We start from the raw sequence: 25,401 nt of genomic DNA, 5'->3' as shown, positions 1-25,401 counted from the left end.
AGCGTGTGCATATGTGTGTGTGTGTGTGTGAGAGAGAGAGAGAGAGTCAGATTAGCAGGCCTTTGTGTGGCGTTGCCGGTGCATGACCAGAGCGAGCATATGGAGGCAGGCTTGTCGGAGCGCCGCTATGCACACCAGGTGTGAAATGGCCTGTTTAATTAAGTGCTGATGTTGTTCTAATGCAGGATGGGAGGGGAGTGTGTGTGTGTGTGTGTGAGAGAGAGAGAGAGAGCCTGGGTTAATGGGGGAGCCCACAGAGAGCAGAGCTACACATTAATCAAACCAGTAGAGACAGAACACTCCTCCGCTTCTTCCCTGTCGCCTCTACGAGCGATCACGGGTTTTAACAAAAATGTTCGCAGTATGATACGGTGTTGTCACGGGTCCCCGGAATGATTTGGATGTTTAGACAGAGTCTACGAGGAAAGATGACTCATTAGGGCGAAACATAAAGGTACACAAATATATATATATATATGTAGTGCCAGTTAAATAATTTAGGTTTGGATTATTTTCTTGAACGATACTGGATTTCTTTTTAAAAAACTATGGAATGAAATAACATACATGGCATTAGATAATTAGGTAACATCAACAACAGTCAGCTTTTACTTTAAGCCGTGTCTGAAACAGTTCTTGCAAGAACAGTATTGTGTTATAAGTGCATTTGAAGCCAGTTTCAGGAAACACCATGATGAAACTGTCTCTCATGAAAACCAGCCCAGGAAAACAAGACCAAAACTGACCTCAGCTGCAGAGCAGAAGTTCATTTAAAGTCACCAGACTCAGAAATCACCAATTAACAAACAGCATCTCAGATTAGAGCCGTTATAAAGGATTTACAGAGCAGAAGTAGCAGATACATCTCAATATCAACTGCATATAGATAGAAATATAGATAGATAGACAGATAGATCGGTCTGGTGGTGAACATGTCAAGAGAACTGGAGAAATACAGTTTGTCCTGATGGTAAATAATCCCAATTTCTGAAAATCCTCAACAAAAAGAAACAGAGTTTACAGTCCAATACAGTGGAAAACAGCTCTGTGACAAAATGATGCACGTGATTCCCCTGGCTATTGAAAGACACAGAGACAACTTGAGATTAATTTCCTTAGGCGTGGTTACGGTTTTTGGCCACATGATGGGTGTTAAAGTATGGGGTTAGTGGACAGAGATTTAGTCAAGTGGATCGGTATGCTTTACATCGTATATTTGTTTCAAAGGCGTATAAGACTGTCAGATTTAAGAACAAATCCAATTTACGAACGGAACGGACCTCGTTCGTAAGTCAGAAACGACCTGTACTTTAAAAGCTGTAAGAAATATTGGTGTTTGGAACAAATCAGAGAGCCAACATCGTTGCGAAAATATGAATTTAATTAAATCTAAGGTCTGTGTATGACCTACAGTTCTAGTGACACTAACATCCTTCATTGTTGTTGTTGTTGGTGGTGGTAGTGGTGGTGTTTTTTTTTTCTCCTTTTCTTCTTTTTTTCCATATTAGTCGCATCACTCCGGTTCAGGATTTTTAAGTGAGCAGCTTGCGCGGGACGCAGCGCATGGATCTGAATGCTATTTGCATTTGATAAACTGACACCAGTTTGAGGTTCAGATGGCATGTGGGGTGTCACGGAGATCGCCCCATCTGCTACGATGAGCCGATGAGCCCGGTGACATCATCTGGTGTTCTGGACCCGGGGGCTATTCAAGCACGGGACCTCCAGGAATTCATCTTGCTGTAGGCAGTAGAAGCTTTTGTGTGTATGTGTGAGAGAGAGAGAGGGAAAGTGTGTAAGAGAGTTCAAAGAGAATATGAGGAAATAACTCCCCCCATTCAGCAGGAGGAGTGTTTATGACAGCGAGGCTGCAGGGATACACTTTTTTGAGCGGAGAGATGAGATGATGAAGGATGAACAGAGCAGGAGATAAGAGAAGCGAGCGGATGATGAGCGGATCTTTTGGGAATCTCGCACGCTCGCTGTTTCGATACTGTCGAGTTATTCACACGTCGCTCTCAAGAACGAAAGGGAGATGAGAAGAGGACAAAAACACAGGAGCGAGATCAAGAAAAGCCTCGCTTTATTAGGTGACAAACGTATTGGCACCATGGACCACCAGGAACTTTAAAAAAGAAAAAAAAAGAGGATTTTTGGTGCTTCCTGAACAGGAAGTAGTGGGCACGTTGGTTGGTGCTGAGTACAGACACATCATACAGTACATTTAGTGAAAAGGTCAGGATGTGCTAAAAATTTTTCCAGCTACAGTAAACACACACTTGGTTCATGCTGCTGTTAAAGAGTGCCAGTACTTTTGTCCTAATTATATCCTTAGACTGATTTGTCTTAAATTTAGAATTTGGTTTCTTTCCTTCTTTCTCCTGCTTTCCTTGTCTTCATCCCTCATTTCTTCCCTTTCTTTATTAATTTTACGTGAAAGAATATTAAGTAATGAAGAAAAGAAACAATTTATAAGTAAATTAGTTTATGTCCAGGTTGATAAATAAAAGCTTTAAAAAAATTACATCCCTTTGTCCATTCTGTCATCGACGCTAAAATAAAAAGCATCCGTCAGAAATTGAAGAAGAACGTTTCAGCAGTTCTGTTACTTCTTTCTTTTTTCCTTTTTCTTGTGGGAAAAAGAAAAAAACGCTGTGTGGTCTGCCATAAAACCAAAGATTTACAGGCCCGAGTTGTGTCATGAGGTGTGGCGCCCGGCCCGGTGTTTTTTTCCTCCGATGAAACACGTCTCGTATCTGTCTTAAACACATCGTCTTTTCCTTTTGAGAGGTATCATTTCTGAGTGTGTAGGAGGACGATGAGAACGACGCACACCGCCCAGACAGACAAGTCCGCTTTCTCTTGCTTAGCATGGCGCTCATGCTAGTGTCACGTTTTATTGTTTTTCCCTCCTCCTCCTGCTTCTCGTGCCCTCGTTGTGAGGTGTGACGGCTGTATTAAACCCCTCTGTGCTCCGAGTGTGTATCGATTGTTTTGAGTGAGCCCGGGCAGACTAATGGCTGGGAGTAGGCTACTAATTGCTGCCGTGCAGACGCGACACACTTCCTTTCAGTCTCGCTTCACAACATCCTGTCACCTCCTCTTATCCTCTTTCTTTCTCTCTCTCTCTCCCTCTCTCTCTCTCTCTCTCTTTCGTCTTCATCTGGTTGGACAGTCACAAATAACCAGATTGTCTTAGGAAGTCATTAGAAGGCCTTTTTTTCTCCTCAAGTGTCTCGTTTTTTAGTTAAACGCTTAACTTGGCTGAATTGGCATTTACACCACTGCGATGCTGAATTCTTGATTCTGATTGGTCAGAGGGAGTCGATGGCAGGCTCATCTGTGATCTTTATTTATTAAAGAAGAGCATGTTATTTATCAGAGAACGTCATTCTTCTTTTTCCGTTTCTCCTTTTTGTTGGAAGGAGTCTCCACTTTCAGCCCTTCAGTAACAGTCAGGACTATTATTTTTAAATGATAGTTAAACAAGCAGTAATCAACAAATTCCTAATGATAATAAGACAATTTTGTTTAACTTTAATTTTTGTCGGCATGATCTTAACAAATTAGTTATGTGAGGAAAATTAATGAGTATGCAATAAACTGAAAGTTTTAGGTGGAAGTTAGTAATAGCACCGGGGAAGTACGATGCAAAACAAACATTATGAGTTAATACAGTTTTTTAACCATTTAAATTCCTCACGGCAGTTAGAATCGATTATTGATTTATTATTAACATTCCTAGTCAGGACATAAAGTTTGTATACTTGACTGTTTTTTTTCTTTTTTGTAACTTCTTATCACTGTTATGAGAGAGAGAACTAAGAGATCACGACTGTTTATAGCTGCTGTAACACCACCTGAACAGGAAGTTATTCTCCCTAATATTTCACAACTGCAAGCGGACGACCGTTTATTCTTTAATAAACTGGATAATTTTTGTGGTTCAAGAGAAATAATTTAAGGATTTGGGATATGACAATTTAATTACCAGTTTAAAAAAACAAACAAAAAAAACAATAAGGTAAATTTAAGTTTTAAGCTAAATGTTTTCAACCTGAAAAAAAGCACATTTCATAGCAAATGTTTTTTTATACTTTTTTCAGACTAATTATACATAAGTTATTTAAATTGAAATTGGATTATGTTACTGACGTCTACAACAGTTTTTATTTTGTTTTGCTTGTGATGTTTTTTTTTTCTTTGTATTTTAGATTATAGCTGTGTAGTCTAGTTCATTATAATGGATTAACAATAATTAACAAATTCACTACTGAGAATTTGAAGCAAAATGAAAAATAATGGCTCTATTTTCCTTTTTTTTTATTTTAATTTTTTATTGATTAAGTCATGTTTCGCCCTAATCGTTTTGATCCGAGAGTCCATGGACATCCTTTCATCCATTTCCACTTGATATGCGACTGATCCCCGAGCACGTGACCGGGTTTTGTCTGTAAATATTATTTAATCGAGATGACCTGAGGTGAAATCAGCACGGAGCTCTCAGCACGAGGCTTTCTCCTCTCCAGAGCAGCAACAGGTTCAAATCAGCTTCATACATCATTCATGACAGCCTTCAGTCAGCACCGAGTGTAATTACTGCATCCGGGCGAATACCACCTCCCGTACTCCTCCTTCTTCTTCTACTTCTGCTTCTCAGCTCCTCCATCGATAGCGGGCTTTGTCCTTTTGCTTTTAAAAGCCTTCTTTAGAAATGTCAGCTCTTAATGGCCTTTCCCAAGACAGGGCGCTGTTAATGCATCGTGTTATTGTAATACAGCACTGCATTAGACCGGCTACAGACAGAGCAGTGTGTCATGCATTACGTACTCCGTCTGAGTGTGTGTGTGTGTATGTGTGTGAGTGATGCCGGCTGCTTCAGTTACATATCAGCTGATGGCCTGACAGTACAGCATGCGAGGGAAATCATCCTTGTTGGTTGCTTCGTTTTATTTACTGTGGAGTCTGGTTAGAAACAGAATGCATTTTTTTTGGGAGGGGGGGACGTTATTCTTACTTGCTAAACAAGTCGGGTTTAGGCTCATTTGGCAAACCTGTTAAATATTGCTTTTTAAATTGTTTAAAAAAAAAAGTAAGTACACAGGTTACTCGTACTCCCCGACTTATGAACATCCGCGTTACGAATTTACACACAGAGTTACACAATGACCGGACCGTGGTTCTACTTCTGGTTAAAAAATAAAAATGTAGAATTCTCAAAATGAGCAAATATTATTATTATTATTATTTTAGTCACATAAAAACAATTGAAAAAAAAAACAATAAAAAGATGATCATGTCTATCTGTGCTGTTTATTCGCCTGTACGACCCTTTTTGAAGTTGGTTAAAATTGATAAAAATTTAGTTCATCATATTGTCTATTTTGTGCTGAAAAAAAAGTTATAACACTTATGTAAAGATATAACACTCTATATAAAAAAGTTATTAGTAAAACTAGTTAATAGCGCCGGGGAAATATGAGGCAAAACAAACATAAATTAATACAGTTTTTTTAGTATTTAAATTCCTCACAGCAGTCGATCCTGAGCCATATACAGTATATGTTCATTTTATAAAACAAAAAACAGCAAAACAAATAATGGCTAACATGCTCTGGGTTACACAGACTTTTGCGCAGATGGAGTGTGTGGATGCTTCTTCTCAATTATTTATTTTTTTGTTTCTAGAAACAAACTCTAAAAAAATGAGTAAAATGTCTAAAAATATGCTTTTAGTACGAAAATATTCAGTTTCTTGCAGCCACTATGGTTGCAAATTTTATACATCTTTTTTTCTTAACCGATAGTCAAAGACGAATCAATTGATCGTTAAGAGTTAACACTAACCAGGCACATGTTTACCCCTGAGGTTAAGTGTCATGTAAACAGTTCTAGCGGTCCAGTCCAGTGTTTTCCCGCTGACACTGATTTATTCGTGAGGCTCGCCACAGGATCAACCCTGACCTCCACATAGTAATTATCATATTTTATATTTATTTATTTTTTTTACTATATGACAGTTCATGTTGAAAAAGTTTTAGGTCAAAAGAGATCAGGTTTAAAAGTACAAATAAAGTCCTTTCAAAATAGTTATTAGCATATTAGCATGTGAGAAGCCTGGCTGGTCGGCTAACGTTCCGAAGATCACAGCCGGGATGTCCAGATTAGCACTCTGTTCAAAAACAAACCTCATCAGCTAAATAGATTCATTTCCTAAAAACATTTAATCTATTAACATTTCTAGCAACGACCAAAAAAAACAAACAAATCTTCTTGGTAAACAACTCAAAGCCGCCTTCTATATTAATCACGCGAGTAGCTTTGAGACAGCTTCACACACGTCTGGCGTCCCTGCAGCTCCGTTTAGGTGACACCTGTAACGCTTTTTACCCAAAGCGCTAAAAAAACACTTCCCTGCGTATCCCGAGCACTTGGCTGCGAATCCACTTGCTGGTCCTGTTTTTGCGAGTGGATTCGTACACAAACATCAACATGATTATTTTTATTTATTGTCTCAAAAGCAAGAAGAAAAAAAGTAAATGGTAAAATGTTTTGAATTGATTTTTTTGGGCTTTATTTAAACGCAAATCCTTGATTAAAAAAAAATTCTGTACATATACTCAAAAGCATTAAGATGTTATTTACTAGGAACAGGATCAACAGGGGCGTCACGATACAATACGTTACAATATTATCACGATACCTCGGAGCCGATACGATTTTCTAAAGGATCGTGCTTTTATAAATATCCCCCAATTGCGATGTTAAAATTGTTTTCAGCTTTTGTTACAATCCTACACTAATGTCAGATGCCGTGCTAATTGCCAGTGTGTGAACAGTTTAGAGAGTGCCACCTGTAGGATTAGAGAGGAACTGCGACATTTTACCACCTCGGATCCAAACATATACTAATTGTATTAATAATAAAATAATAATAAAAATAATAATAAAGATACTGAAGTCAGGTCATTGTGGCGATAAATGACTCACCATAAAAATATTCAAAATATGTAAATGAATAGATTTTTTTAAAAACAAAAAACCTGTACCAGAGAGGTAATTAAAGCGGCAGTAAGTAATTTAAAAAAATTCTTATGGGGATTTCCGGTTCTCTCCGACTGACACCATTCCATCTGATTCAACTAGTTGTCTCATAACCTAGCAGGATTTTGTCTGGGACGCTGTGACTGATCAGGGGGCGGAGCTTAATTCTGGATCAAAGCAATGTGAGACAATGCTAACAGGAAACAGTTGCATTTTTATTTAGAATGATGTTGATATTACAGATCTGGGGACAGTTTTATAAGTTCCACATTGCACCATTAAATGATGAGATGATGAGAAACTTCTACATCACAAAGTTTTATTTCATGTCAGAATTTTTGCAATTTTGTTTCTAATTGTCCATCCAAACGCCGGACTCGATTCCAGAAAGAGATCAGAAGCATCTGCTCGTTGGCGTCTGCGCCTCTTCCTTGGTTTTTGTGTTCTGTTTGATCTGGGTAATGTGTCAGTGACTGATGTGTTTGGCAGATTTGTGTTCTTGCCTGTATTTGTGAGTGAGTGTGTGTGTGTGAACTAGTGTGTGGGTGTGCATATGGTCGGCACTTTGACAGGCTGAATTGGCCTTACAGAGAGTTTGGGGATGACACAGTGATAAAAAATATAATCAGGACAACAAAAAAAACGTTCGTAATCACTTAGTTCTGTTTTTTTTTTTTTTCTATCTTTTTTCTCAGCAGGTTCCTCCATCAGTAGCGAGTCCTCTCCGGTCTCATCCCCAGCCACAAACCAGAGCTCTCCAGTGAGCACACCCAAGCGCGGTCCCCTCGGCCCGGTCATAGTGCCCCCTGGAGGCCACAGCGTGCCCAGCACCCCTCCGGTTGTCACCATCGCCCCGACCAAAACGGTCAACGGCCTGTGGAGGAGCGAAAGCCGCCCTGTACGAGAGGTAATCCTTCTCAAAGATACACACACACACCTTCTCTGCGCACACAGGATGCAGAGACTTATGGGAAATATGGCTTTTTGGATACAGTCAGTCACAAGGCATGAGGGTCAGCCTGACTCAGTGAGACGTGTGTGTTACTAATGAGCAAAAAATGTTGACAAACTGTATCTCCTGTGTGAAAAGTGAGACCATGACTGAGCAGAAAAAAAAAAAACTTGGGGTTGAGAGATGAAGTTGCACAAACATTACCTTCTAGTGAACTGAAATATCTGTGTGCATTTCCTGTTTAGATAAAAAATACTTACCACATAATGAAAGCACATTATTAACACATTCTATACTTTATCAAACTGATTTTGAATTATATATATATATATATTTTTTTTTTTTTTGGTATAGTTTAATTTCTAATTTTTGTTTTATGTATTATGCATGAATTACGAACCCTAAGATCCTAAGATTTCCCCAAAATTTCGCGTTTTAAAGTACGATAATGTACTTTACTCGATGCTGTGTCACTTCTAAATTCCTGTTTATTTCTTTTATTCTAAGTAATGATGTTTCAATACACAGATTCTGTATTTCATGCAACCATTTCCAAAGTACTGTTTGTGAAATATGTGCTGCTCAAACCAGGACTTGTGATGAAATTTCTGGTGAATGAAGACGTTAAGCAGGCGAATAACACTTACAAAAGCACAGCACGTATTTGAGACACTTAGCGTCTTAAAGAAGGCGGCTCGGGCCGTGGACATTCAGCGCCGGAGGGAAACGCGTGATCCTTGGAAATGGACAGATAACTTGTGGAAGAGACTGATCTCTGACGTTGCTCCAAGACATTTCCACATGTTTGAGCCTCTAAAGGAGTTCCTGGGAGGCCAGCGTTTCAGTTTGACCCTTGTAAAACTTTCTACCTTGATGCTGAAAGACTGGGATAAGTGCATTAGTGTAGCAGGAGATTATATAGAGGAATAAATTGTGTTTTTACTCTCATGACTGCGTTCTAGTTTTCTGCACATTCAAAACTCAAGCGCTCTTAGATCGGAAGGAGCAGAAGATCGCACTTTCCTCCGGGTGTGTTACACAGCTCCCTACGGTGCGTGACCAAGCAGTTCAAAAAACACACACGATAGCCGTCGCCCCTTCCCCGCTTGGTGGTTGTGGCTTTGATGGCACCCTAATGAGGGATGAGGATTGACTACGCCTGGATAAAAGGAGAGAAATTCTGAAAGAAAAAAAGTGTCACGTGGATCCTGGACGTTTTTCTGTTTTTTTTTTCGAATTTAAATCTGCGTGAAGTCGATCCTAAATTCCCAAAAGCGCTAAAAAAACTTCCCGAGCACTTGGCTGCGAATCCACTCGTTGGTCCTGTTTTGCAAACAGATTCGTAAATAAACATCAACATGATTATTCTTTTATTTATCGTCTTAAAAGAAAAAAAAAAGAACTTAGGAATCATTTTGAGGAATCATTCACAAATTAAACGATCTGTTTTCTGTGTGTATATATATATATATATACTGTATATACTGTATAAAAATACCATTCAAAAGTTTGGGGTCACCTGCAAATTTCTTTGTTTAGTGATTTATTTTCTACATTCTACAACAATACTGGGGATTTCAAAACTATAAAATAACACTTATAGAATTAGGTAATTACGTTACAACAACAAAAACAACAGTTAGTTGTTATTTTAAGACACAGAGGTCAGCCTTTCTGTAATAGTACAGTATTGTCAAGTGCATTTGCAAAATCCGTCAAGCACCATAATGAAGGCCGTCCCAGGAGGGCGAGACCAAAACCTACCTCTGCCGCAGACGAGAAGTTCATTTAGAGTTATCAGCTTGAAAAATAACCAATTAACAGCACCTCAGATTAAAGGCGTTATGAAGTCTTTACAGAGCAGAAGTAGCAGACACATCTCACCATTAACTGTTCAAAGGAGATTATTGCATTTTTTGGACGCCTTCAGCATTCCTTTACAACGTAGAAAGAAATAAAAATCAGGAACGATCATGAAGTTAGAAAGTGACCCCAAACTTTTGAACGGTAGTGTATACGATTCTTTAAAGGATCACGATTTTATAAATATCCCGATTGCGATGTTAGAATTTTTCTCAGATTTTGTTTTGTTTGTTTGCTAGTGTGTGAACAGTTTATAGTGCCACCTGTAGGATTATAGAGGAACTGCGTAATTTTTCCACCTCGGATCCAAACATATACAAATAAAAAATTTTGTAACAAAAAAAAAATGTGTGGCGATGCATAAATCACCACAAAAATTAAATTGTGATTAATCTTTTTTTATGATTTTTAAACTGTGCTTTACGTTTTATATCAGTGCTTATTAATTGTAAACAGTGTAACTTTGATTCTATATCAATTACCACACTGTGTATAAATGCATGAGCCCACGTAATGACACACACACACACACACACTTGTTTGTTGAGGGATTAGTGGCTTAGCATCATGCCACGGCAGAAGAATGCCTGTGACGTGTGTGTGTGTGTGTGTGTGTGTGTGTAAGAGAGTGAGAGACACCACTTCCCCTCCCCACTACGTCAAACAATACCGAAAGGCCTCGGGGTCGACGGCTACAACGACGGGGACATCTGTGTCCTCCTCCATAACTGGCCAGCCAAGTGCATCATGCTATACTCTCTCTCTTTCTCTCTCTGTCAGTCCATCTCTTTTTTTCTCATTCTCTTTGTTTTTTTCTCTCTATCTCAATCTGTCTTTAATAATCTTACATAAAGAATTGCAGTCGTAATCCTTCACGCTAACAGTTAAGAGCCGAACACATCACTTCAGAGACGAGTGTACAGGTTGTCATAGCCGGAGGTGATTGTTGGCCCTAGAGAGGTCAAAGGTCACTATGACAGGATGCTTTTGCTCTAAAAAGCGTTAAGATTTCAGCTTTTTGTTCATTTTTAGAGGAATTTCTGACAGGACAGATGATTCGTTACACTTTGTGTGCTGTAAAAGAGAGAACTGGAGAAAGAGACGAGACGAGACAAGATGAGACGGAGCGTCGCTTGTAATTGCTTCTTAATTGGCAATTGGAATTAATCGCTCCGTCTGAGTGACGGCAGCGCCCAGCATTCTGGTGCGGACCTCGTCACAGCGGGGAGGGTAAGGGCCAGGCGTTCACATCCATACAATACTCTGTGTGTGTGTGTGTGTGTGTGTGATGGAGATTCACAGATGCTTCGCTTTAAATAGAGAGTCCATTCTGCTTAGAGTTCATAGGTCACGGAAAGGTCAGGGTCACCGAAGCCATAAAAAAAACACAAAGAAAGAAAGAACACACACACTCAACAGATTTTAATATTGGATTATTATTTTACTTACATTTTGTAATTAGATTTGGTTAGATCAATCCCTCGTGGCACGGTTTTGTTGTTGTTTTTGTTGTTGTTTAGTCTATAAGTATCGGGGTGTTTCTGAGGTTTTATGTTGTGTTTTGAACGAGGTTACCTCGAGGGTCAGAATTCATCTCGGCCGGACAAAAGACACAAAGGCAGAGCGGGGCCATGCGGCAGACAGGCCTCGGGCTGCGAACACAAACACACACGCTTCTTTCATTTTTAATGTGTGCGGGCCCACCACGCACCTGCCGGCCTTCTGAGGGAGAGTAAGAGAGAGAGAGAGAGAGAGACACACACACACAGTAACAGTGTGACAAGCTTGGTGTGTTAAGGTTAAATGGCCAGCAGAGGGCACTAGAGCTGATATGTGGGTGTTAAAAATAATACAAGAAGCTGATTTAAACATAAACTCCAGGTGTTTTTAAAATGATAAGCTGGACGTCCAGGTTTAAATCATCATTTAACCATTTCGACAAACTTCAATTCGACAACATAAATTGCGCGTTTTATTGAAACTAATGAATAGTTTCAGGATAATATCTAGTCGAGATGTGCGATTTATAAACGTATCTTGTTTAGAGCTCTTGGATTAAAAACAAGCGGCGTCATTTCTCCAAACCAGCTCGTGAAAGAAACTTGCGGTCGCCCCGAGGCACAAAGTCAAGCACAGCCATCTTAATGAGGCAGATTAAAAAGCAATTAAGACTTCTTACAATTTGCGGTAGGGAGCCGTCGAATGCGGATCTTTTCTTTCTCTCGACCGTGTGCCGAACAGATGTCGCGTAAATGTAGAAATGAAACGGACGTTGCGGCATTTTCTCCCCCCCCCCCCATACAGACACTCGCAGATTTAAAGCTTCTCCTTTATGGCGCGTGAGTCGCTGCGGCTAAATGTCAGCAGGCGAGCCGCAAATAAAGGAAAGGGGGGGGGGGGGCGGCACTAATAGTCGGGTGTGTATCGTTCCTGCACGGAGCCGTGGTGATCCGCTCAGGGGAGGTAGGGGAACCCGAGGATGGTTGAGATGTCTGTGATTTTGACTTCTTTTGACATTTCTGAAGCACTTTTTCTGCCTGGCTGCACATCCGCGAGTCGCCCTCACTCCTCCTCCTCCTCCTTCTCGTTCCCCGCGAGCGCTTACAAAGCCATTAGCAGGAGCGGGGTACTCAGGAGAGGCGGGAGGGGTCAAGGGGGCGCATGTGGGTGCCGATCGTAGACCGACTCGCTGCTAAGTGGAGAGCGTTAAACAGAAAGAGAGAGAGATAAAGAGGAACTGACAGGAAGGAGGCGCGAGCACCAGAGGCATTTAATATTACATGTGAGCCGTGTAGAGTGGCGACGGGTCACTGGCTGGGACACAGAGGTAATGGCGCTCTAAATGGGATCGTCTCCAGAGGAAGGCTGCCAAAAGGACGTCCACGGTTTCACTCTGCGTTCCCTCTCCACCTGTCTTTTCTTCGTCACTTCATCTTCGTCTCGGGGGTGGGGCTGGGAGTCTCTCAGATCTGAAATTTTAAGTTGATCTCAATCACTGGCTCTGGAACTTCACTGACGTTATACTGAAATGAATTTGTGAAATGCTGGAAACCCCATAATGACGCGGAGGAATAAAATGTGTATGTGTTTAATTCATTATTTATGCACAGGAAATGTTAAGGCTTTTATTTTATTATTGAGGCTTTTATGTTTTTTCATTCTCTCTCTCTCTCTTTCTTGCAGTCAGAGTCGGGCCCTCGCGGTGTCAGCAGAGAGCGTTTGGCGTCTGAGGCTCAGGAAAAGGGCGGCCCCTCCGTCCCCGCCCACCTTATAGGAAATCCGTACGCGTTCGGCCTGCCGTCTGGATCGGTGATGCACGATTCACGCTTTCAGTCCTTGAAGTGAGTAACGCATCCAAGATGGGTCAGAAGTCACGTGATGGGTGAATTACTGTACGACGCGTTTTTTTTTTATTCTGTGTAGCAGCCTGCCCAGGCAGATGGCCCATGGCGTGCCCCCCGGCGGAGTACCAGAGGAGTACCTGCGCGGTTTCCGTCCTTACGCCACGGCCGAAGATCTGCGCATGCCCTCGTTGCCTCTGGGGCTGGACCCGGCTACTGCTGCGGCCGCCGCCGCTAACTATTATCACCCCAGCTACCTGGTCCACCCGTCGTTCTCCCATTACAGGTACACACCCAGACGTATTTATCTTCACTAGTCGATGATCTGTCTGTCTATCCATCTTACACATTTTCCGTCTCTTTCTAAGGATGGATGATCCTTTTTTGTCGGCACTGAGGTCCCCGTTTTATCCTTTACCTGCAGGGGGCGCCCTGCCCCCACTCCACCCGTCTGCTGTGCCCATGCACCTCCCAGGGGTGCGTTACCCTGGCGACCTCAGCCATGCCTCGCTGTCTAGTCTGCAGTCTGCCGAGAGGTACAAACATGCCTCACACACACACACACAGACATCTGTACAGACACTTACACACACACACACACACACGTCTGAGCGTCATGAAAGCTGTTTCTCACTCGTCCACCTTCTTCTTCTTCTTCTTCTTCTTCTTCTTTTTCTCTGTTTGTGTGTGTCGTCCTCTCCCCAACCCCCAACAGGCTCCAGATGGAGGAAGAGCTTCGTCAGAGAGAGCGGGAGCGAGAGAGGGAGCGCGAGAGGGAGAAGGAGCGTGAGCGCGAGGCGGAGCGGGAGAAAGAGCGAGAAAGAGAGAGGGAGCGAGAAAGAGAGAGAGAGAAGGAGCTGGAGAGGGAAAGGGAAAGAGAGAGGGAGCGTGAGAGAGAGAGGGAACGGGAGCGTGAGAGAGAGAAGGAGCGAGAGAGGGAAAGGGAGCGGGAGAGAGAGATAGAGAGGCAGAAGGAGAGAGCGGCGCGAGAGAAGGAGCTACAGGTGTCCAAGGCCATTGAGGGTCACTACCTGGCCGAGCTCCACGCTCTGAGGGGCCAGGCCGAGGAACGTGCGAAGGCCGCCGAAAGACTCACCCCCAACAGAGCAGGTAACTCTCAGGACACTGCAGAGTGTGTGTGTGTGTGTGTGTGTGTGTGTCGTGTATTAGCTTCATCTTTATTTAGCCAAGCGTGTAGCAGAAACGTGTGAATAATTAAAAAAACATTAGAGGTAAAATATTAGAGGTGTCCACATACTTTCGGACAGTCATATTGTAAAAGATATAATAAGCTTATTTTTATCTGAGCTCATACAGAGAACCTTCTCCTCCAGATAAAACCAAAGAGCCCACCCTTCCTGCTCCTAAACCAATCCAGCCAGGCCTGCACCCTTCACTAGGCTCCTCCCACCACCCGGTGCCCACCCTGATTTCTGCACACGGCATGTACCTCGGGCCGGGAGGGGCGGGACCCGGGGCTCTGACGCCAGCCATGATCTTGCAGCGCAACAACGAGGAGGAGCGGTGGCTGGCTCGGCAGAGGAAACTACGGCAAGAGAAAGAGGACAGACAGTACCAAGTGTCCGAATTTCGCCAGCAGGTTCTGGAGCAACATCTCGACATCGGCCGGCCAGGAGACGCGCCCGAGCTGCGCAACGAGGGCCAGAGGTACAGAGACTCGTGTTTTTTATTAGGATTGTTGACTGGACCTGGTGCTTGTTTGTGTTGTTGTGTTTTAAAAATTTTATATTAGTGCAAAAGGTGCTGTGTTTGTGATGTCATGAAAAAAACCTCGGTGGATTTGAACCATTCACAGACCTGTTATTAAATAACTGTAATATGATTAAGCAAATAGAGACCCCAATGGTAAAATTTTTATCATGTAATCTGTGACAAATAGAAGCTAATGCAGGTAGTCCCCGACTTATGAACATTCGAGTTACGAATGGACTGCAGTTCTACAAACATTCGTAATTGCGAACAAATCACAGAAGGAACTCACGTGTTACGTTACAGATACCAATATTTATAATTATATACAATATTTACAGTGAATGTATAAAATGTTTAAAGTCAGGTATACTGTATGTGTGTGTGTGTGTGTGCGCGGGAGAAATGAATCGGCCCCACCGGTTTTACTGAATCAGTTCAGGAGCACCTGATTAAAAATGTCTGTCCTGTAAAGCTGTCCTGATGGTGAATAATCTTAAATTCGTAAAATCCTCACAGTCCAATACAGTGGAAAACAGCTCTCAGACAAAATAGCGTCCAGGATTCCCGGTTCTAATTTAAAGGCGCAGAGACAGTACTGTTACATTTTACTGTGAGATTAATTTCCTTAGGCATGTTTACGGTTTTTGTGGAAAGGGGACAAAGATTTAGTAAAATATATTGGTATGCTTTACAATGTACATTTTTGGCGTCTAAGACTCACTTAGACTTAAGAACAAAATACGACTTACAAACGTGATCCTGGAACGGAACTCGCTGACTATCTGTACATTTACATATGTTTGTATTTGTGGTAGTAAATGCTGCTATTCCTCTATAAATTCTACAGGTGGCATTCTCTTAACTATTTACACCCTATTTACAGCATCTTGTGTTCCTTGCCAAGTTTGTTTAAAATTGTAACAAAAAAAAAATTATATTGAATTACGAAATCATAATATTTGTAGAATTGCGATACAGATCGGATCGGCTCCGTGGTATCGTGATAATATCGTATCAGGTGATCCCTGGTGATTTCTATTCTTTTTATTAAAGGCAGTTAAACTAAATAATTGAGCTGACGAATGGTTTTAATATTAGATGGGAAGTCACAGTACAGTATTTCTGGTGTCTGTTCAAAGTCTGTAAAATCAAATGCAAGAGAGAGAGAGAGAGAGTCTTGTGGAAGTGACTGATCTGTGTTCCCAAGTAAAAACTTTCTGTTTTATTCCATCTGCATCGCTGTCGAGGCTCTGAGCTCAGCCGTAGTCACACATCCCAACCTCGGCGCGTTGTTTACCGCCAGCTTTTCTACCTGAGTAACACGAGCTTATGCTTTTGTTGCACTGGAGAGGTCAGATCCAGCGTAGGTGTTAGTGTCGGTTGTACGGATGAGTGAGTATGTGTGTGTGTATGTGTGTAAGAGAGAGAAAGAGCGCTACACTAATGATTACAGCATCAGATGTCTGAATTCTCAGCGCGCTGTGATCTGATTAGCTTATTTGAGGATAAGGGACAAATCTAATGAGGGAACTTTTCAACCGCAGAAAGAAAATGAAAGATAATACTTTATTGTTGTATATATATTGTTTATACATTTTTCTTTCAAAAAAATCTTATTCTGATGAATGAACAGACCTCAAGGGCGTCTGAGTTTGTTTCTTTTCCCACAAAACGCGACAGCAAAGGGAAAACAGACGTAGGAGTTTGTGTTTGATTAAATCTCTAAACCTAATTTACTTATGCAAACTTATGATAACGTAAAATTCGTTTATATTTACATATGAGAAAACAAGTGAGGCAGATGACATCTCTTAATTTTTCTAAGAATAAAGCAGTCCAGTTTCAAGAAGGTCAATATCTTTACATTTGATTGTATTTCCATTGAAATGTTATTGATGCTCTTCCAGACCCGTTCTAGCTTGTTATATTCTAAATGCATAGAATAAATGTTGCACAGGTCTGTTTTTTTGTAAAAGGTAATCTTATCAGTCCACTTTTTAAAAGAATTAAATTCATGTACATTTACGTTCTTTCTTTCTCACACAGGCCCATCCCGAACCACCACGAGCCCGGCAGCCGGGAGCGTGAGCGGGATATCCACCCCCACCTCGGCGCTCCTCCACCCCTCATCTCCCCCAAACCCCAGCCCAGAGACCACGCCCCTGCTCCACCCACCACCCTCTGGAACCCCGCCTCGCTCATAGAGACCACCTCCGAGTCACGGCGGCCTCTCCACGAGCCACATTCGGGTCCCTACGACATCAGCCGCCTGGCTCCGCCCCCGACCAAAACCGAGCGTCATTTCGGCTCGGAAAAGCCCAAAGACGGACACGAGAAATTTCCGCTCATCCGGCCTACTGGGTTCTCCGAGCCGAGGCCCTTCCTGGCCGAGCTGGAGAAATCCACACAGTCTTTTTTGAGCCAGCAGAGGGCGGCGCTGAGTCTGAGCACGCAGTACGGAGAGCTGAGCGGTACTCTGAAGAGCAGTGCGGTCCATAAGGGCCACCAGGGGCCGCCGACGAGGCCGGGATGCGATACCGTGCTTGTGTACGATGAATATCTGCAGCTGCATCGACGGCCGGTTAGCAAACTTGACCTGGAGGAGAGGAGGAGAAGGGAAGCGAGAGAGAAAGGTGCGGATTTAAAACTCGAGTAATGTTTTAGCACTAAGCTTGTCTTTAGCTTAATATATATATGGAAATATAAACTAAATATACTGAAGAATGTAGAGCCACAAACCTGGGAACGCTTCTCGATGGCAGTTCTCTACAGTGTGTGTGTGTGTGTGTGTGTGTTAAAATAACACAACTAACATTGACTTTCTATTTTAAGTTAGATCAGATAAAGGCTCGTTTTGTGTGAGTTTTCTTGACACACCGCTTAACTTCCTCTCGTTGTGAAGTGGCTGTAAAGTTAATAAGCTGTTAAGGGATTTTGAAGCGAGCTGTGAGTGAGTCAAGTGTGTGTGTGTGTGTGTGTGTGTGGTGCGCAGGGTACTACTACGAGCTGGACGACTCGTATGATGAGAGCGATGAAGAGGAGGTGAGAGCTCATCTCCGCAGAGTAGCCGAGCAGCCGCCACTCAAACTGGACGACTCCAACGAGGTAATACATTGCCACACACTCCAAAAAGCACTTCACGTACATACACACACACACACACACACACTCGCGCGCTGCACTGGTGATAATTAGCGGCCATGAGAGAAAATTATCCCACTCACCCTCTCCCTTTCTCTCTCACTGTAGAAGTTGGAGTTTCTGCGGGTGTTCGGTTTGACCACCGTGTCTCGCCGAGACGAGCTCCTCGATCGTAAGAGGAGAAAGAGGAGGAGGATGCTCCGGGAACGAAGCCCCTCCCCTCCGGCCGTGGCCAGCAAGCGCCTGCCTCCTACGCTCAGCACGCGCTTTACTCCTGAGGACATGGACAGCGCTCCCGAGCTGGAGGCCAAGAAACGCTTCCTCACCATGTTCAGCCTCAATCACCTGAGCACGCAGCAGAGGAAAGGTACGGAATGTGCACACACACACACACACGCACACACCTTTTTAAAATTTTATTTATTTGGTACCGAAGCTTTCACTTTAGTAAACACGATCGTTTCTATAGTAACTGGAGCTCGTTTAGAGGACGTAAGATGATATTGTAAATTTTTTTTTTTACTATATAGTGTTTTAATGTCAAATTTCTGAAAGAAGTCCAGTGTAAGAGCTTTTGTAACATCTTCAGATTTCTCAGGATGTTTTCACATCACACACCCCAAAGTCTGGTTCATTTCGATCAGTGAGAACATTATCGTTCCATGTTCCTGGACTGTTCCAGAGTGCGCTGAAAAAAACGTGCTCTCAAGAGCGATACGTCTCCTTCACTTTGTGTTTTTAGCGGCGGCTTGCAAATCAACCAGTGCATACTGCCACCTGCTGTATTGGAGGGGAACTGAGGAAAAAAATGATAAGATGAACGCCGGCTAGCCAGATTCGTTCTTGATTGTTTTCTTATAGGACAAAGTGATGGAATAAAACAACACTAAATGTTATGGATATCAAACTGTAGTTATTGGCTTTAGGATTATTTTAATAAAATATCCCTTATGTGATTCTCTCAATAAATCCGTCTGGGGTCCGAGGCCTTCATGATATAATAGCAAATACATTCCCTTTATTTACGTAGAGCACAAACTGGGCTTTCATAGTGTGCCTCATATGATATCTTTTTTATTTTTTTGAAGCAGAGCTCCTGTTTTACTAAATAATCCTATTTATTAAACAAGACCTATTGACACCGGGGACACACAGGACTCCTGTCAATGTCTCAGCTCTTTACACCTGTTGTACACTCAGAACGTGAGGGAATGAAACAAAACATTTAATGGATATCAAACTGCAGTTCTTGGCTTCGGGATTGTTTTAATAAAATCTTCTTAAAGTCACAGCGTTCATCTGGAAAGTTCTTAAACAGCGGGGTCACTTTTTACTGTCGTGTCCGTTGTCCGGTCCAGCGGTTAGTTTTTTACGACAATTACGCTTCGTAATTGTCCACAGGCTCTGAAGCGTCTCCGTTATTTCTGTTTTTAACAGAGAATGAGAGAGTGGTGGAGCTGCTGCACTCCATTAAACAGAAAAGTGTGACTCTAGACACCATCAGGCATAATCCTGTACCGCTGTGTAAGAGCCCGCTGCTCCATCAGTCTGGTAAGTTACACACACACACAAACACACACACACACACTCACATAGTTTCATGCATGACGTGCCTATAAACCTCACTATTTCTTTCAATTAAGTATAAAAATATTTTTTATACCACAGACCCACTGAATTCTCAAACCTGATTAATAACCAGAAGGTGTTTAATATTCCCGAGCAGCAGCTAGCTTTTTGAACGTTATTTAATTAAGAAAAACATCTACTCCTGAAGGTTTCTGTTAAAGAGTCATGGCTTTTTTGAAGGAGTCTCCAGTGTCAGTAAGAATGTAACGTGGGGTTTATTTTTTTCTCATTAGCATCATGAGAGAGGAACAAAAAAAGGCAGTATTTTTTATTTGTAGCTGTTATAATGTGAGTAATAATGAGAACTATCCTGTCTTTTGGACAGCCCATAATATTATACACAGATAGCAGACATCTCTGATCCAGAGCGAAGTCCTCTGCTATCTGGGAATGTCATTATGAACAAAATACATTTTTATTAATTAAAAAAATCTTACTCGTTGTAATAACACTGTTGCGGTATACGAGGAATAAAGCACGTTTGCATCTTATTTAGGAAACTAGTCTCGTCCCAGCAGCGTCTCTGATTCACCGATTATTTTCCCGGAACTAATTAACTAGCTTGTCGATCATAATTGATTAACAGCAGAAAGGACAGATTTCCTTTTTTGTGTCTCGCATCAGGATGAGAAAGACAATATGTCGTTAGTGCCGCACTCGCGTCTCATGTCTCCGGTGTCATCAGTCCAGTTAAACCAGATGGCGGATATTGTGTACAGTGACAGCTCCAGATGTTTATAGCTGGAATTATTCTTGGTTTCTTTTCTTCCTTATTGAAGAACCTTGGAATATTTGCAGCCACGGATTTCTTTGAAATACAGTATGTGTGTGTGTGTGTGTGTTAATAGTTTTTACTCGTAAGTCATGCTGAAGGCTGTGGATCTAATTTATTCGTCTTGTACCTCTGCTCCACAGACTCATCCTCATCCCATTCTCCAGGCCATTCAGGCGAGTTAGTCAGTGCCAGACCCCCGACTCCTCCCCCTCCATCCACGGGACCTCCAGTCGAGCCTTCTTCGGCTCCGCCTCCTCAGGATCACCTCAGACCCGTCTCTGAACCCCTCAGACCGAAGGATGCTCAGCTCCCTCTGCCGTACGCTGATAAAACACGGAGCGGCGACGCGATCCTGAGCAAAAAGCCCCCCAGCCTGCTGAACTGCGTCCGCCCTCCGGCGCACCCTAAAGACGGCGCGTGCAGCCTGAACGGCCGGACCAAGACCTGGGAGACCTTCACAGCTGAGGAGTTTGCACAGCAGTTCCACGAGTCGGTGTTGCAGTCCACTCAGAAAGCGCTGCAGAAGCACAAAGGTGGGCTTTTTAACGTTTTTTTTAAATTATTATTTCACTGGCTTTTGTTTATTTTTATTTTTTTTCTACAGCTTTCTGATATATATATATATATATATATATTTTTTTTATTTATTTATTTTTTTCCTCCTTCCACCAGGTGGCGCCTCAGCCATCTCCGAGCCTAATCACACCATAGACTCCACGGTGCACTACAACATCCCGGAGCTGCAGAGTGGCTCGGGCCGTAGCACACACCCTCCTCACACACACCCCACGCTCCAGCCCAACGGTCTGCACTGCCCACCCGCGGCCCGGCGAGACGCCCCGACACGCCCCGAACTCTCCAGCGACGAAGACTCGGACGAAGTGGATGATGAAGACGAGGAAGAGGAAGAGGCTCTGGGGCACAGGTGGAACGGGATCGAGTCCATCTTCGAAGCGTATCAGGAATATGTGGAAGGTGATTTGGGTTTATTTTTTGAGGGGGGTTAATCTACCACACGGGATGCTGCGCTGCCTGCCAGTGTGCGAATAGTTTAAAGTGCACCACCTGTAGGATTACAGAGGAACTGCAACATATTACCTCAAATGTGTGAATAATAATTTTATAAAATTGAACATTTTAAATCGATTTTGGATACATGAATCACCTCACAAAAATAACATGAGGAAGCTGGAAGTAATATGAAGCAACTGAATCGATTTTTTCTCCACATCTCCAATGTATTTACAAAACATGTACATCTAGCCATTTGGCTGACGCCCTCATCCAGAGCGACTTACAACTTTTTTTCTCATTATTCATCTAAGCAGTTGAGGGTTAAGAGTCTTGCTCAAGGGAATCCCAGGGACAACTTGGTGGTTGTGAGATTTGAACCTGGGACCTTTCAAGGTAGTCCGATGCCTTAATCACTGAGCTTCCCCTGACCCCTAAAATACAGCAAAATCTCAAGACACACCTCCTTCATATCAAATTTAATTAATAGAATACGTTCAAAGAAATTGGAATTTATATTTTACTTCGACAGGCTTATGACAAATTGCCTAAAGATGATACAATTTAAAAATCAGTTGTTTGTGTAAAATCCTCAGCAGCGACCTCATTTCCCCTCTCATCTGTTCCAACCATTCAGCATCAGAAGTGTACTAATCATTTAGTATATAATCATTTTGATTTATACACATTCACATTTTATACAAACTTAAATAATTCTTCTGATTGTGTTAAGCTGCTTTGCGACAATGTCAGTCGTTAATAGCGCTAAACAAATAAAATTGAATTGTTGGATGTCTTTATATATTTGTGTTTGTGTCGTTCTCATGTCTCTTCCAGAGCAATCCATCGAGCGTGAGGTGCTGCACAGTCAGTGCAGGAAGCTGGAAGCCCAACACTACAACCTCAGCCTGACTGCCGAACAGGTCTCTCACACCATGGGGGTAAGCGTCAGCCTCATCTGCCCTCCTGTGGCGTCTCTTGTTAATCACAGCCGTAACGTGACGCCCCTCTCTCTCTCTTTCTCTCTTTCCGTTCCGTCGCAGGAGCTGATGGCTCAGAAGCAGAAGCTGACGGCCGAGAGGGAGAAGCTGCAGGCCGAGCTGGAGCACTTCAGGAAGTGTCTGAGCGTGCCACATACGTCCTGGAGCAGGGCTCACTTCAAAGGATATCCTCCCAGGTGACATCACGTGAGATCACCTGATCATCCGAACTCCACCCGCTCCCTCCTCCCACATTCTTTCTCGTCCCTCGCTTCCCGCACCCAGACTCCGCCCCTGCCCCCACTGAACTTCCTCTGCTCCTCCATGGCGGAGTTTCGGAGAGATGGTGCGCGTTAAGAAGGACTGACGTTTGTAATCGGACATAAAACGTGCCATCGAGGGGTAGGACAGGTGCCACGCCCCGCTCCCAAATATACCCATCTGGATCTCACACACACACACACTTGGACACGGAGGTACAGACAGCGGTCTGCGCCTCACCAGGACGGATCACGTAGGCAAACCCTACGGTGGTCATGTGACTCCCCCAAACGTTGCACCATCTCTGAGATGTGAGGAGCTTTCAACTGGAAATGCACTTAAAGAGACAAAACCAGAAGAAACTACCTGGAGGTACTGTGTTACAACAAGGAACTCCTTTTGAAACTTCAAAAGAAAAGAAAAAAAAAAAACAATTTAAGTGAAATAAAATGCTCACTTTGTTGTGGTGCAAAAAAACGGACAAAAAAAACAAAACAAAATTAATAAATAAATAAAGTTTTATTCAAGGAAAAAAAATTTCTAAAGAGGTGCTTCAGCCTTGTATTGTAAATACTGAAATGAAACGGAAAGGAAATTTTTGTATGTTTTTATTACTTACATTAACTGTTCTTTGAAGAAGAAGCAAAGAAAAAAGAAAAAAAATTAAAAAGCCTGCCATTTTTAGAAAGAAAAAAAATATGCACATGCTTTTTAGGGCGTTCAGTTGGAGCCTAGCTTTTAGTGTTTGTAGCGCTGCTGGTCAGGATCAAGGACAGAGGAAGAGCTCGCCGTGTACGTACACCTGTGTGTGTGTGTGCAAGTGTGTGAGTGAGTGTGTGTGTGTGTGAGTGAGTGTGTAGCCTACCACAGTAGCATCCGTCCCCAAAGGCAGCACCGGGTCCAAAGAAGAGCAGAACGTCACCTCTTTCTCTCTTTCTCTCACAGACACACACACACACACACACACACACACACGCACACACAAGCTCCCTGCACTCTGGTCTACTTACTACCATAGGCTCATTCACGTTTTTTTCCCCCTAATGTTCATCACATTCTTCTCATCCAGTCTCCGTGTGAGGGATGTCCGAGTCCTGTGCCAAAGTTTCCCCAGAGAACCACAGATCAGAACCCGAGCCGCACGCCCAGTACAGGTTATTCAAACGCAGTGTCAAACGGTCCAAAATTCACCTGACATGAAACACGATCACATTGGGGGTACGCAATGCAGCATCTCAGGTTAAAAATGACGACTTTAAACACACAAACATTTTATAAGTACACGCAAAAGGGTTTGAAGTTTTTATTACAGCGGAACCTCGGGATAAAAAAGTGATTTGTTTCAAATCTAAACAAATTTTCGCATAAAAAATAACTTAGATGTGCAGGTAATCTGTTCCCGGGCACTCAAAAATATTAGCATTATTACAAAAAAAAATGCATGAAAAGAAATAATAATTTTAAATTATTTGTAAACTCTTTTCGCTTGGCTTTCCACTGTTCATATGCCAAACAATTCTTGCAAAAATGTCATTCTTAAGGTAAAAATTCATAAGAGGGGGCATTCCTTTGCCCAGGTTCTGCTGTGTTTCGTTTCAACTCCATCATGGACCTTCAACAATTTTTTTTATTGTTTAATTAATAGTTTTGCATTTCTAGAGAACTAAGGAACATCTGTTTGACTTTATTCCTGATTAACAGTTGTGCCAGAGTCTATAAATACGCACGATATGCAATTAAATAATAACAAATAACACCCTTGTGCCATCCCTGATCGCTAGCTGGCTAGAGAACTATTGTTAAAAATATTACCATGGTTAATATTACGTCTTCATTCTTTTGCATAATGAACAATGATGGCTGCAAAGAAATGTCTGGTAGTGATGTCACAATCATTGCTCCACCCACAGACATTTTCTATAGACAAACCTAATTTATACATCACTTTTAAGCATCACTGAAACATATCGTCTCGCTCGAATGGTTCACTGATTCGTCGCCAACGTCTGTTTTTATGTTCTCGTCCTGTCAGCAGCAAATCCCCGAATCGCCATGCTTCGTTGTAAAACTCTTATTAAATCGGGTTCGTCTCGTCACAGGTTCATAAGTGCTCAGGCTCACAGGATGGACAGTTCCATGTTTACAGACCCCAGGCTGGCCCTAACGAGCATCCATCATGTGCACGTCTGTGTTTATATATATACATATATATGTGTGTGTGTGTGTGTGTGAGAGAGCACTACCACTGCCTGTCCAGGAGCAGGGACACGCCCACTCATTCACTCTCTCTCTTCCTGTGTCTCGCCCAAGTAGCGCACGCACACGCAGTAGCCGCCCTCGTCTCGCCCGAACCCAATGGAGGATGTCTAGATGCTGTGAAATCATGTTTTTAAGAAAGAAAAAAAAATGTACTTGTTTGAATTCAATGTAATGTAATATATTCTTTGTTGAATGTAGTAATTAGGTATTTATGAATATATTGCTGTAATTTCAGACAAAAAAAATAAAATGCTTCAGAACACAACTTGGACTCGAGGGCTCACTTGATGTACAATTTTAATCTTTTTCTCAAACAGAAATCATATATACAACTGCTTATTTCAGGACACACCCCTTTATTATTATTTTTTTTTTTAACAAATTAACAACAATTTACATTTCATATTTCATCATAACTTAAGGTGCAGTTTA

The 25,401-nt window shown here is 42.3% G+C and overlaps 1 protein-coding gene across 4 annotated transcripts in view; it reads left to right on the top strand.

The window, feature by feature from the left end:
- The window catches only part of gse1b (Gse1 coiled-coil protein b), a 247,634-nt gene extending 222,400 nt beyond the window's left edge, over positions 1 to 25,234 (top strand). The window contains exons 4-17 of one of the 4 annotated variants that reach the window (XM_053500513.1): positions 7,743 to 7,951; positions 13,043 to 13,200; positions 13,286 to 13,486; positions 13,569 to 13,736; positions 13,916 to 14,310; positions 14,535 to 14,868; positions 16,960 to 17,546; positions 17,906 to 18,018; positions 18,163 to 18,421; positions 19,492 to 19,605; positions 20,599 to 20,991; positions 21,131 to 21,433; positions 22,307 to 22,410; positions 22,513 to 25,234. In XM_053500513.1, coding sequence (XP_053356488.1) covers positions 7,743 to 7,951; positions 13,043 to 13,200; positions 13,286 to 13,486; positions 13,569 to 13,736; positions 13,916 to 14,310; positions 14,535 to 14,868; positions 16,960 to 17,546; positions 17,906 to 18,018; positions 18,163 to 18,421; positions 19,492 to 19,605; positions 20,599 to 20,991; positions 21,131 to 21,433; positions 22,307 to 22,410; positions 22,513 to 22,650 — 3,476 coding nt within the window. In that variant the 3' untranslated portion in view covers positions 22,651 to 25,234. Of the gene's footprint in view, positions 1 to 7,739; positions 7,952 to 13,042; positions 13,201 to 13,282; positions 13,487 to 13,568; positions 13,737 to 13,915; positions 14,311 to 14,534; positions 14,869 to 16,959; positions 17,547 to 17,905; positions 18,019 to 18,162; positions 18,422 to 19,491; positions 19,606 to 20,598; positions 20,992 to 21,130; positions 21,434 to 22,306; positions 22,411 to 22,512 lie in introns of all 4 variants that reach the window. The other 3 variants (XM_053500511.1, XM_053500512.1, XM_053500510.1) reach the window with 3 other exon arrangements.
- Positions 25,235 to 25,401: the final 167 nt, after the last annotated feature.

The sequence above is a fragment of the Clarias gariepinus genome, chromosome 7 (genome assembly GCF_024256425.1).
Source record: "Clarias gariepinus isolate MV-2021 ecotype Netherlands chromosome 7, CGAR_prim_01v2, whole genome shotgun sequence".
Lineage (NCBI taxonomy): Eukaryota > Metazoa > Chordata > Actinopteri > Siluriformes > Clariidae > Clarias > Clarias gariepinus.
Note: the sequence above shows the minus strand (reverse complement) of the source record. Positions and strands in the feature narration are given on the sequence as shown.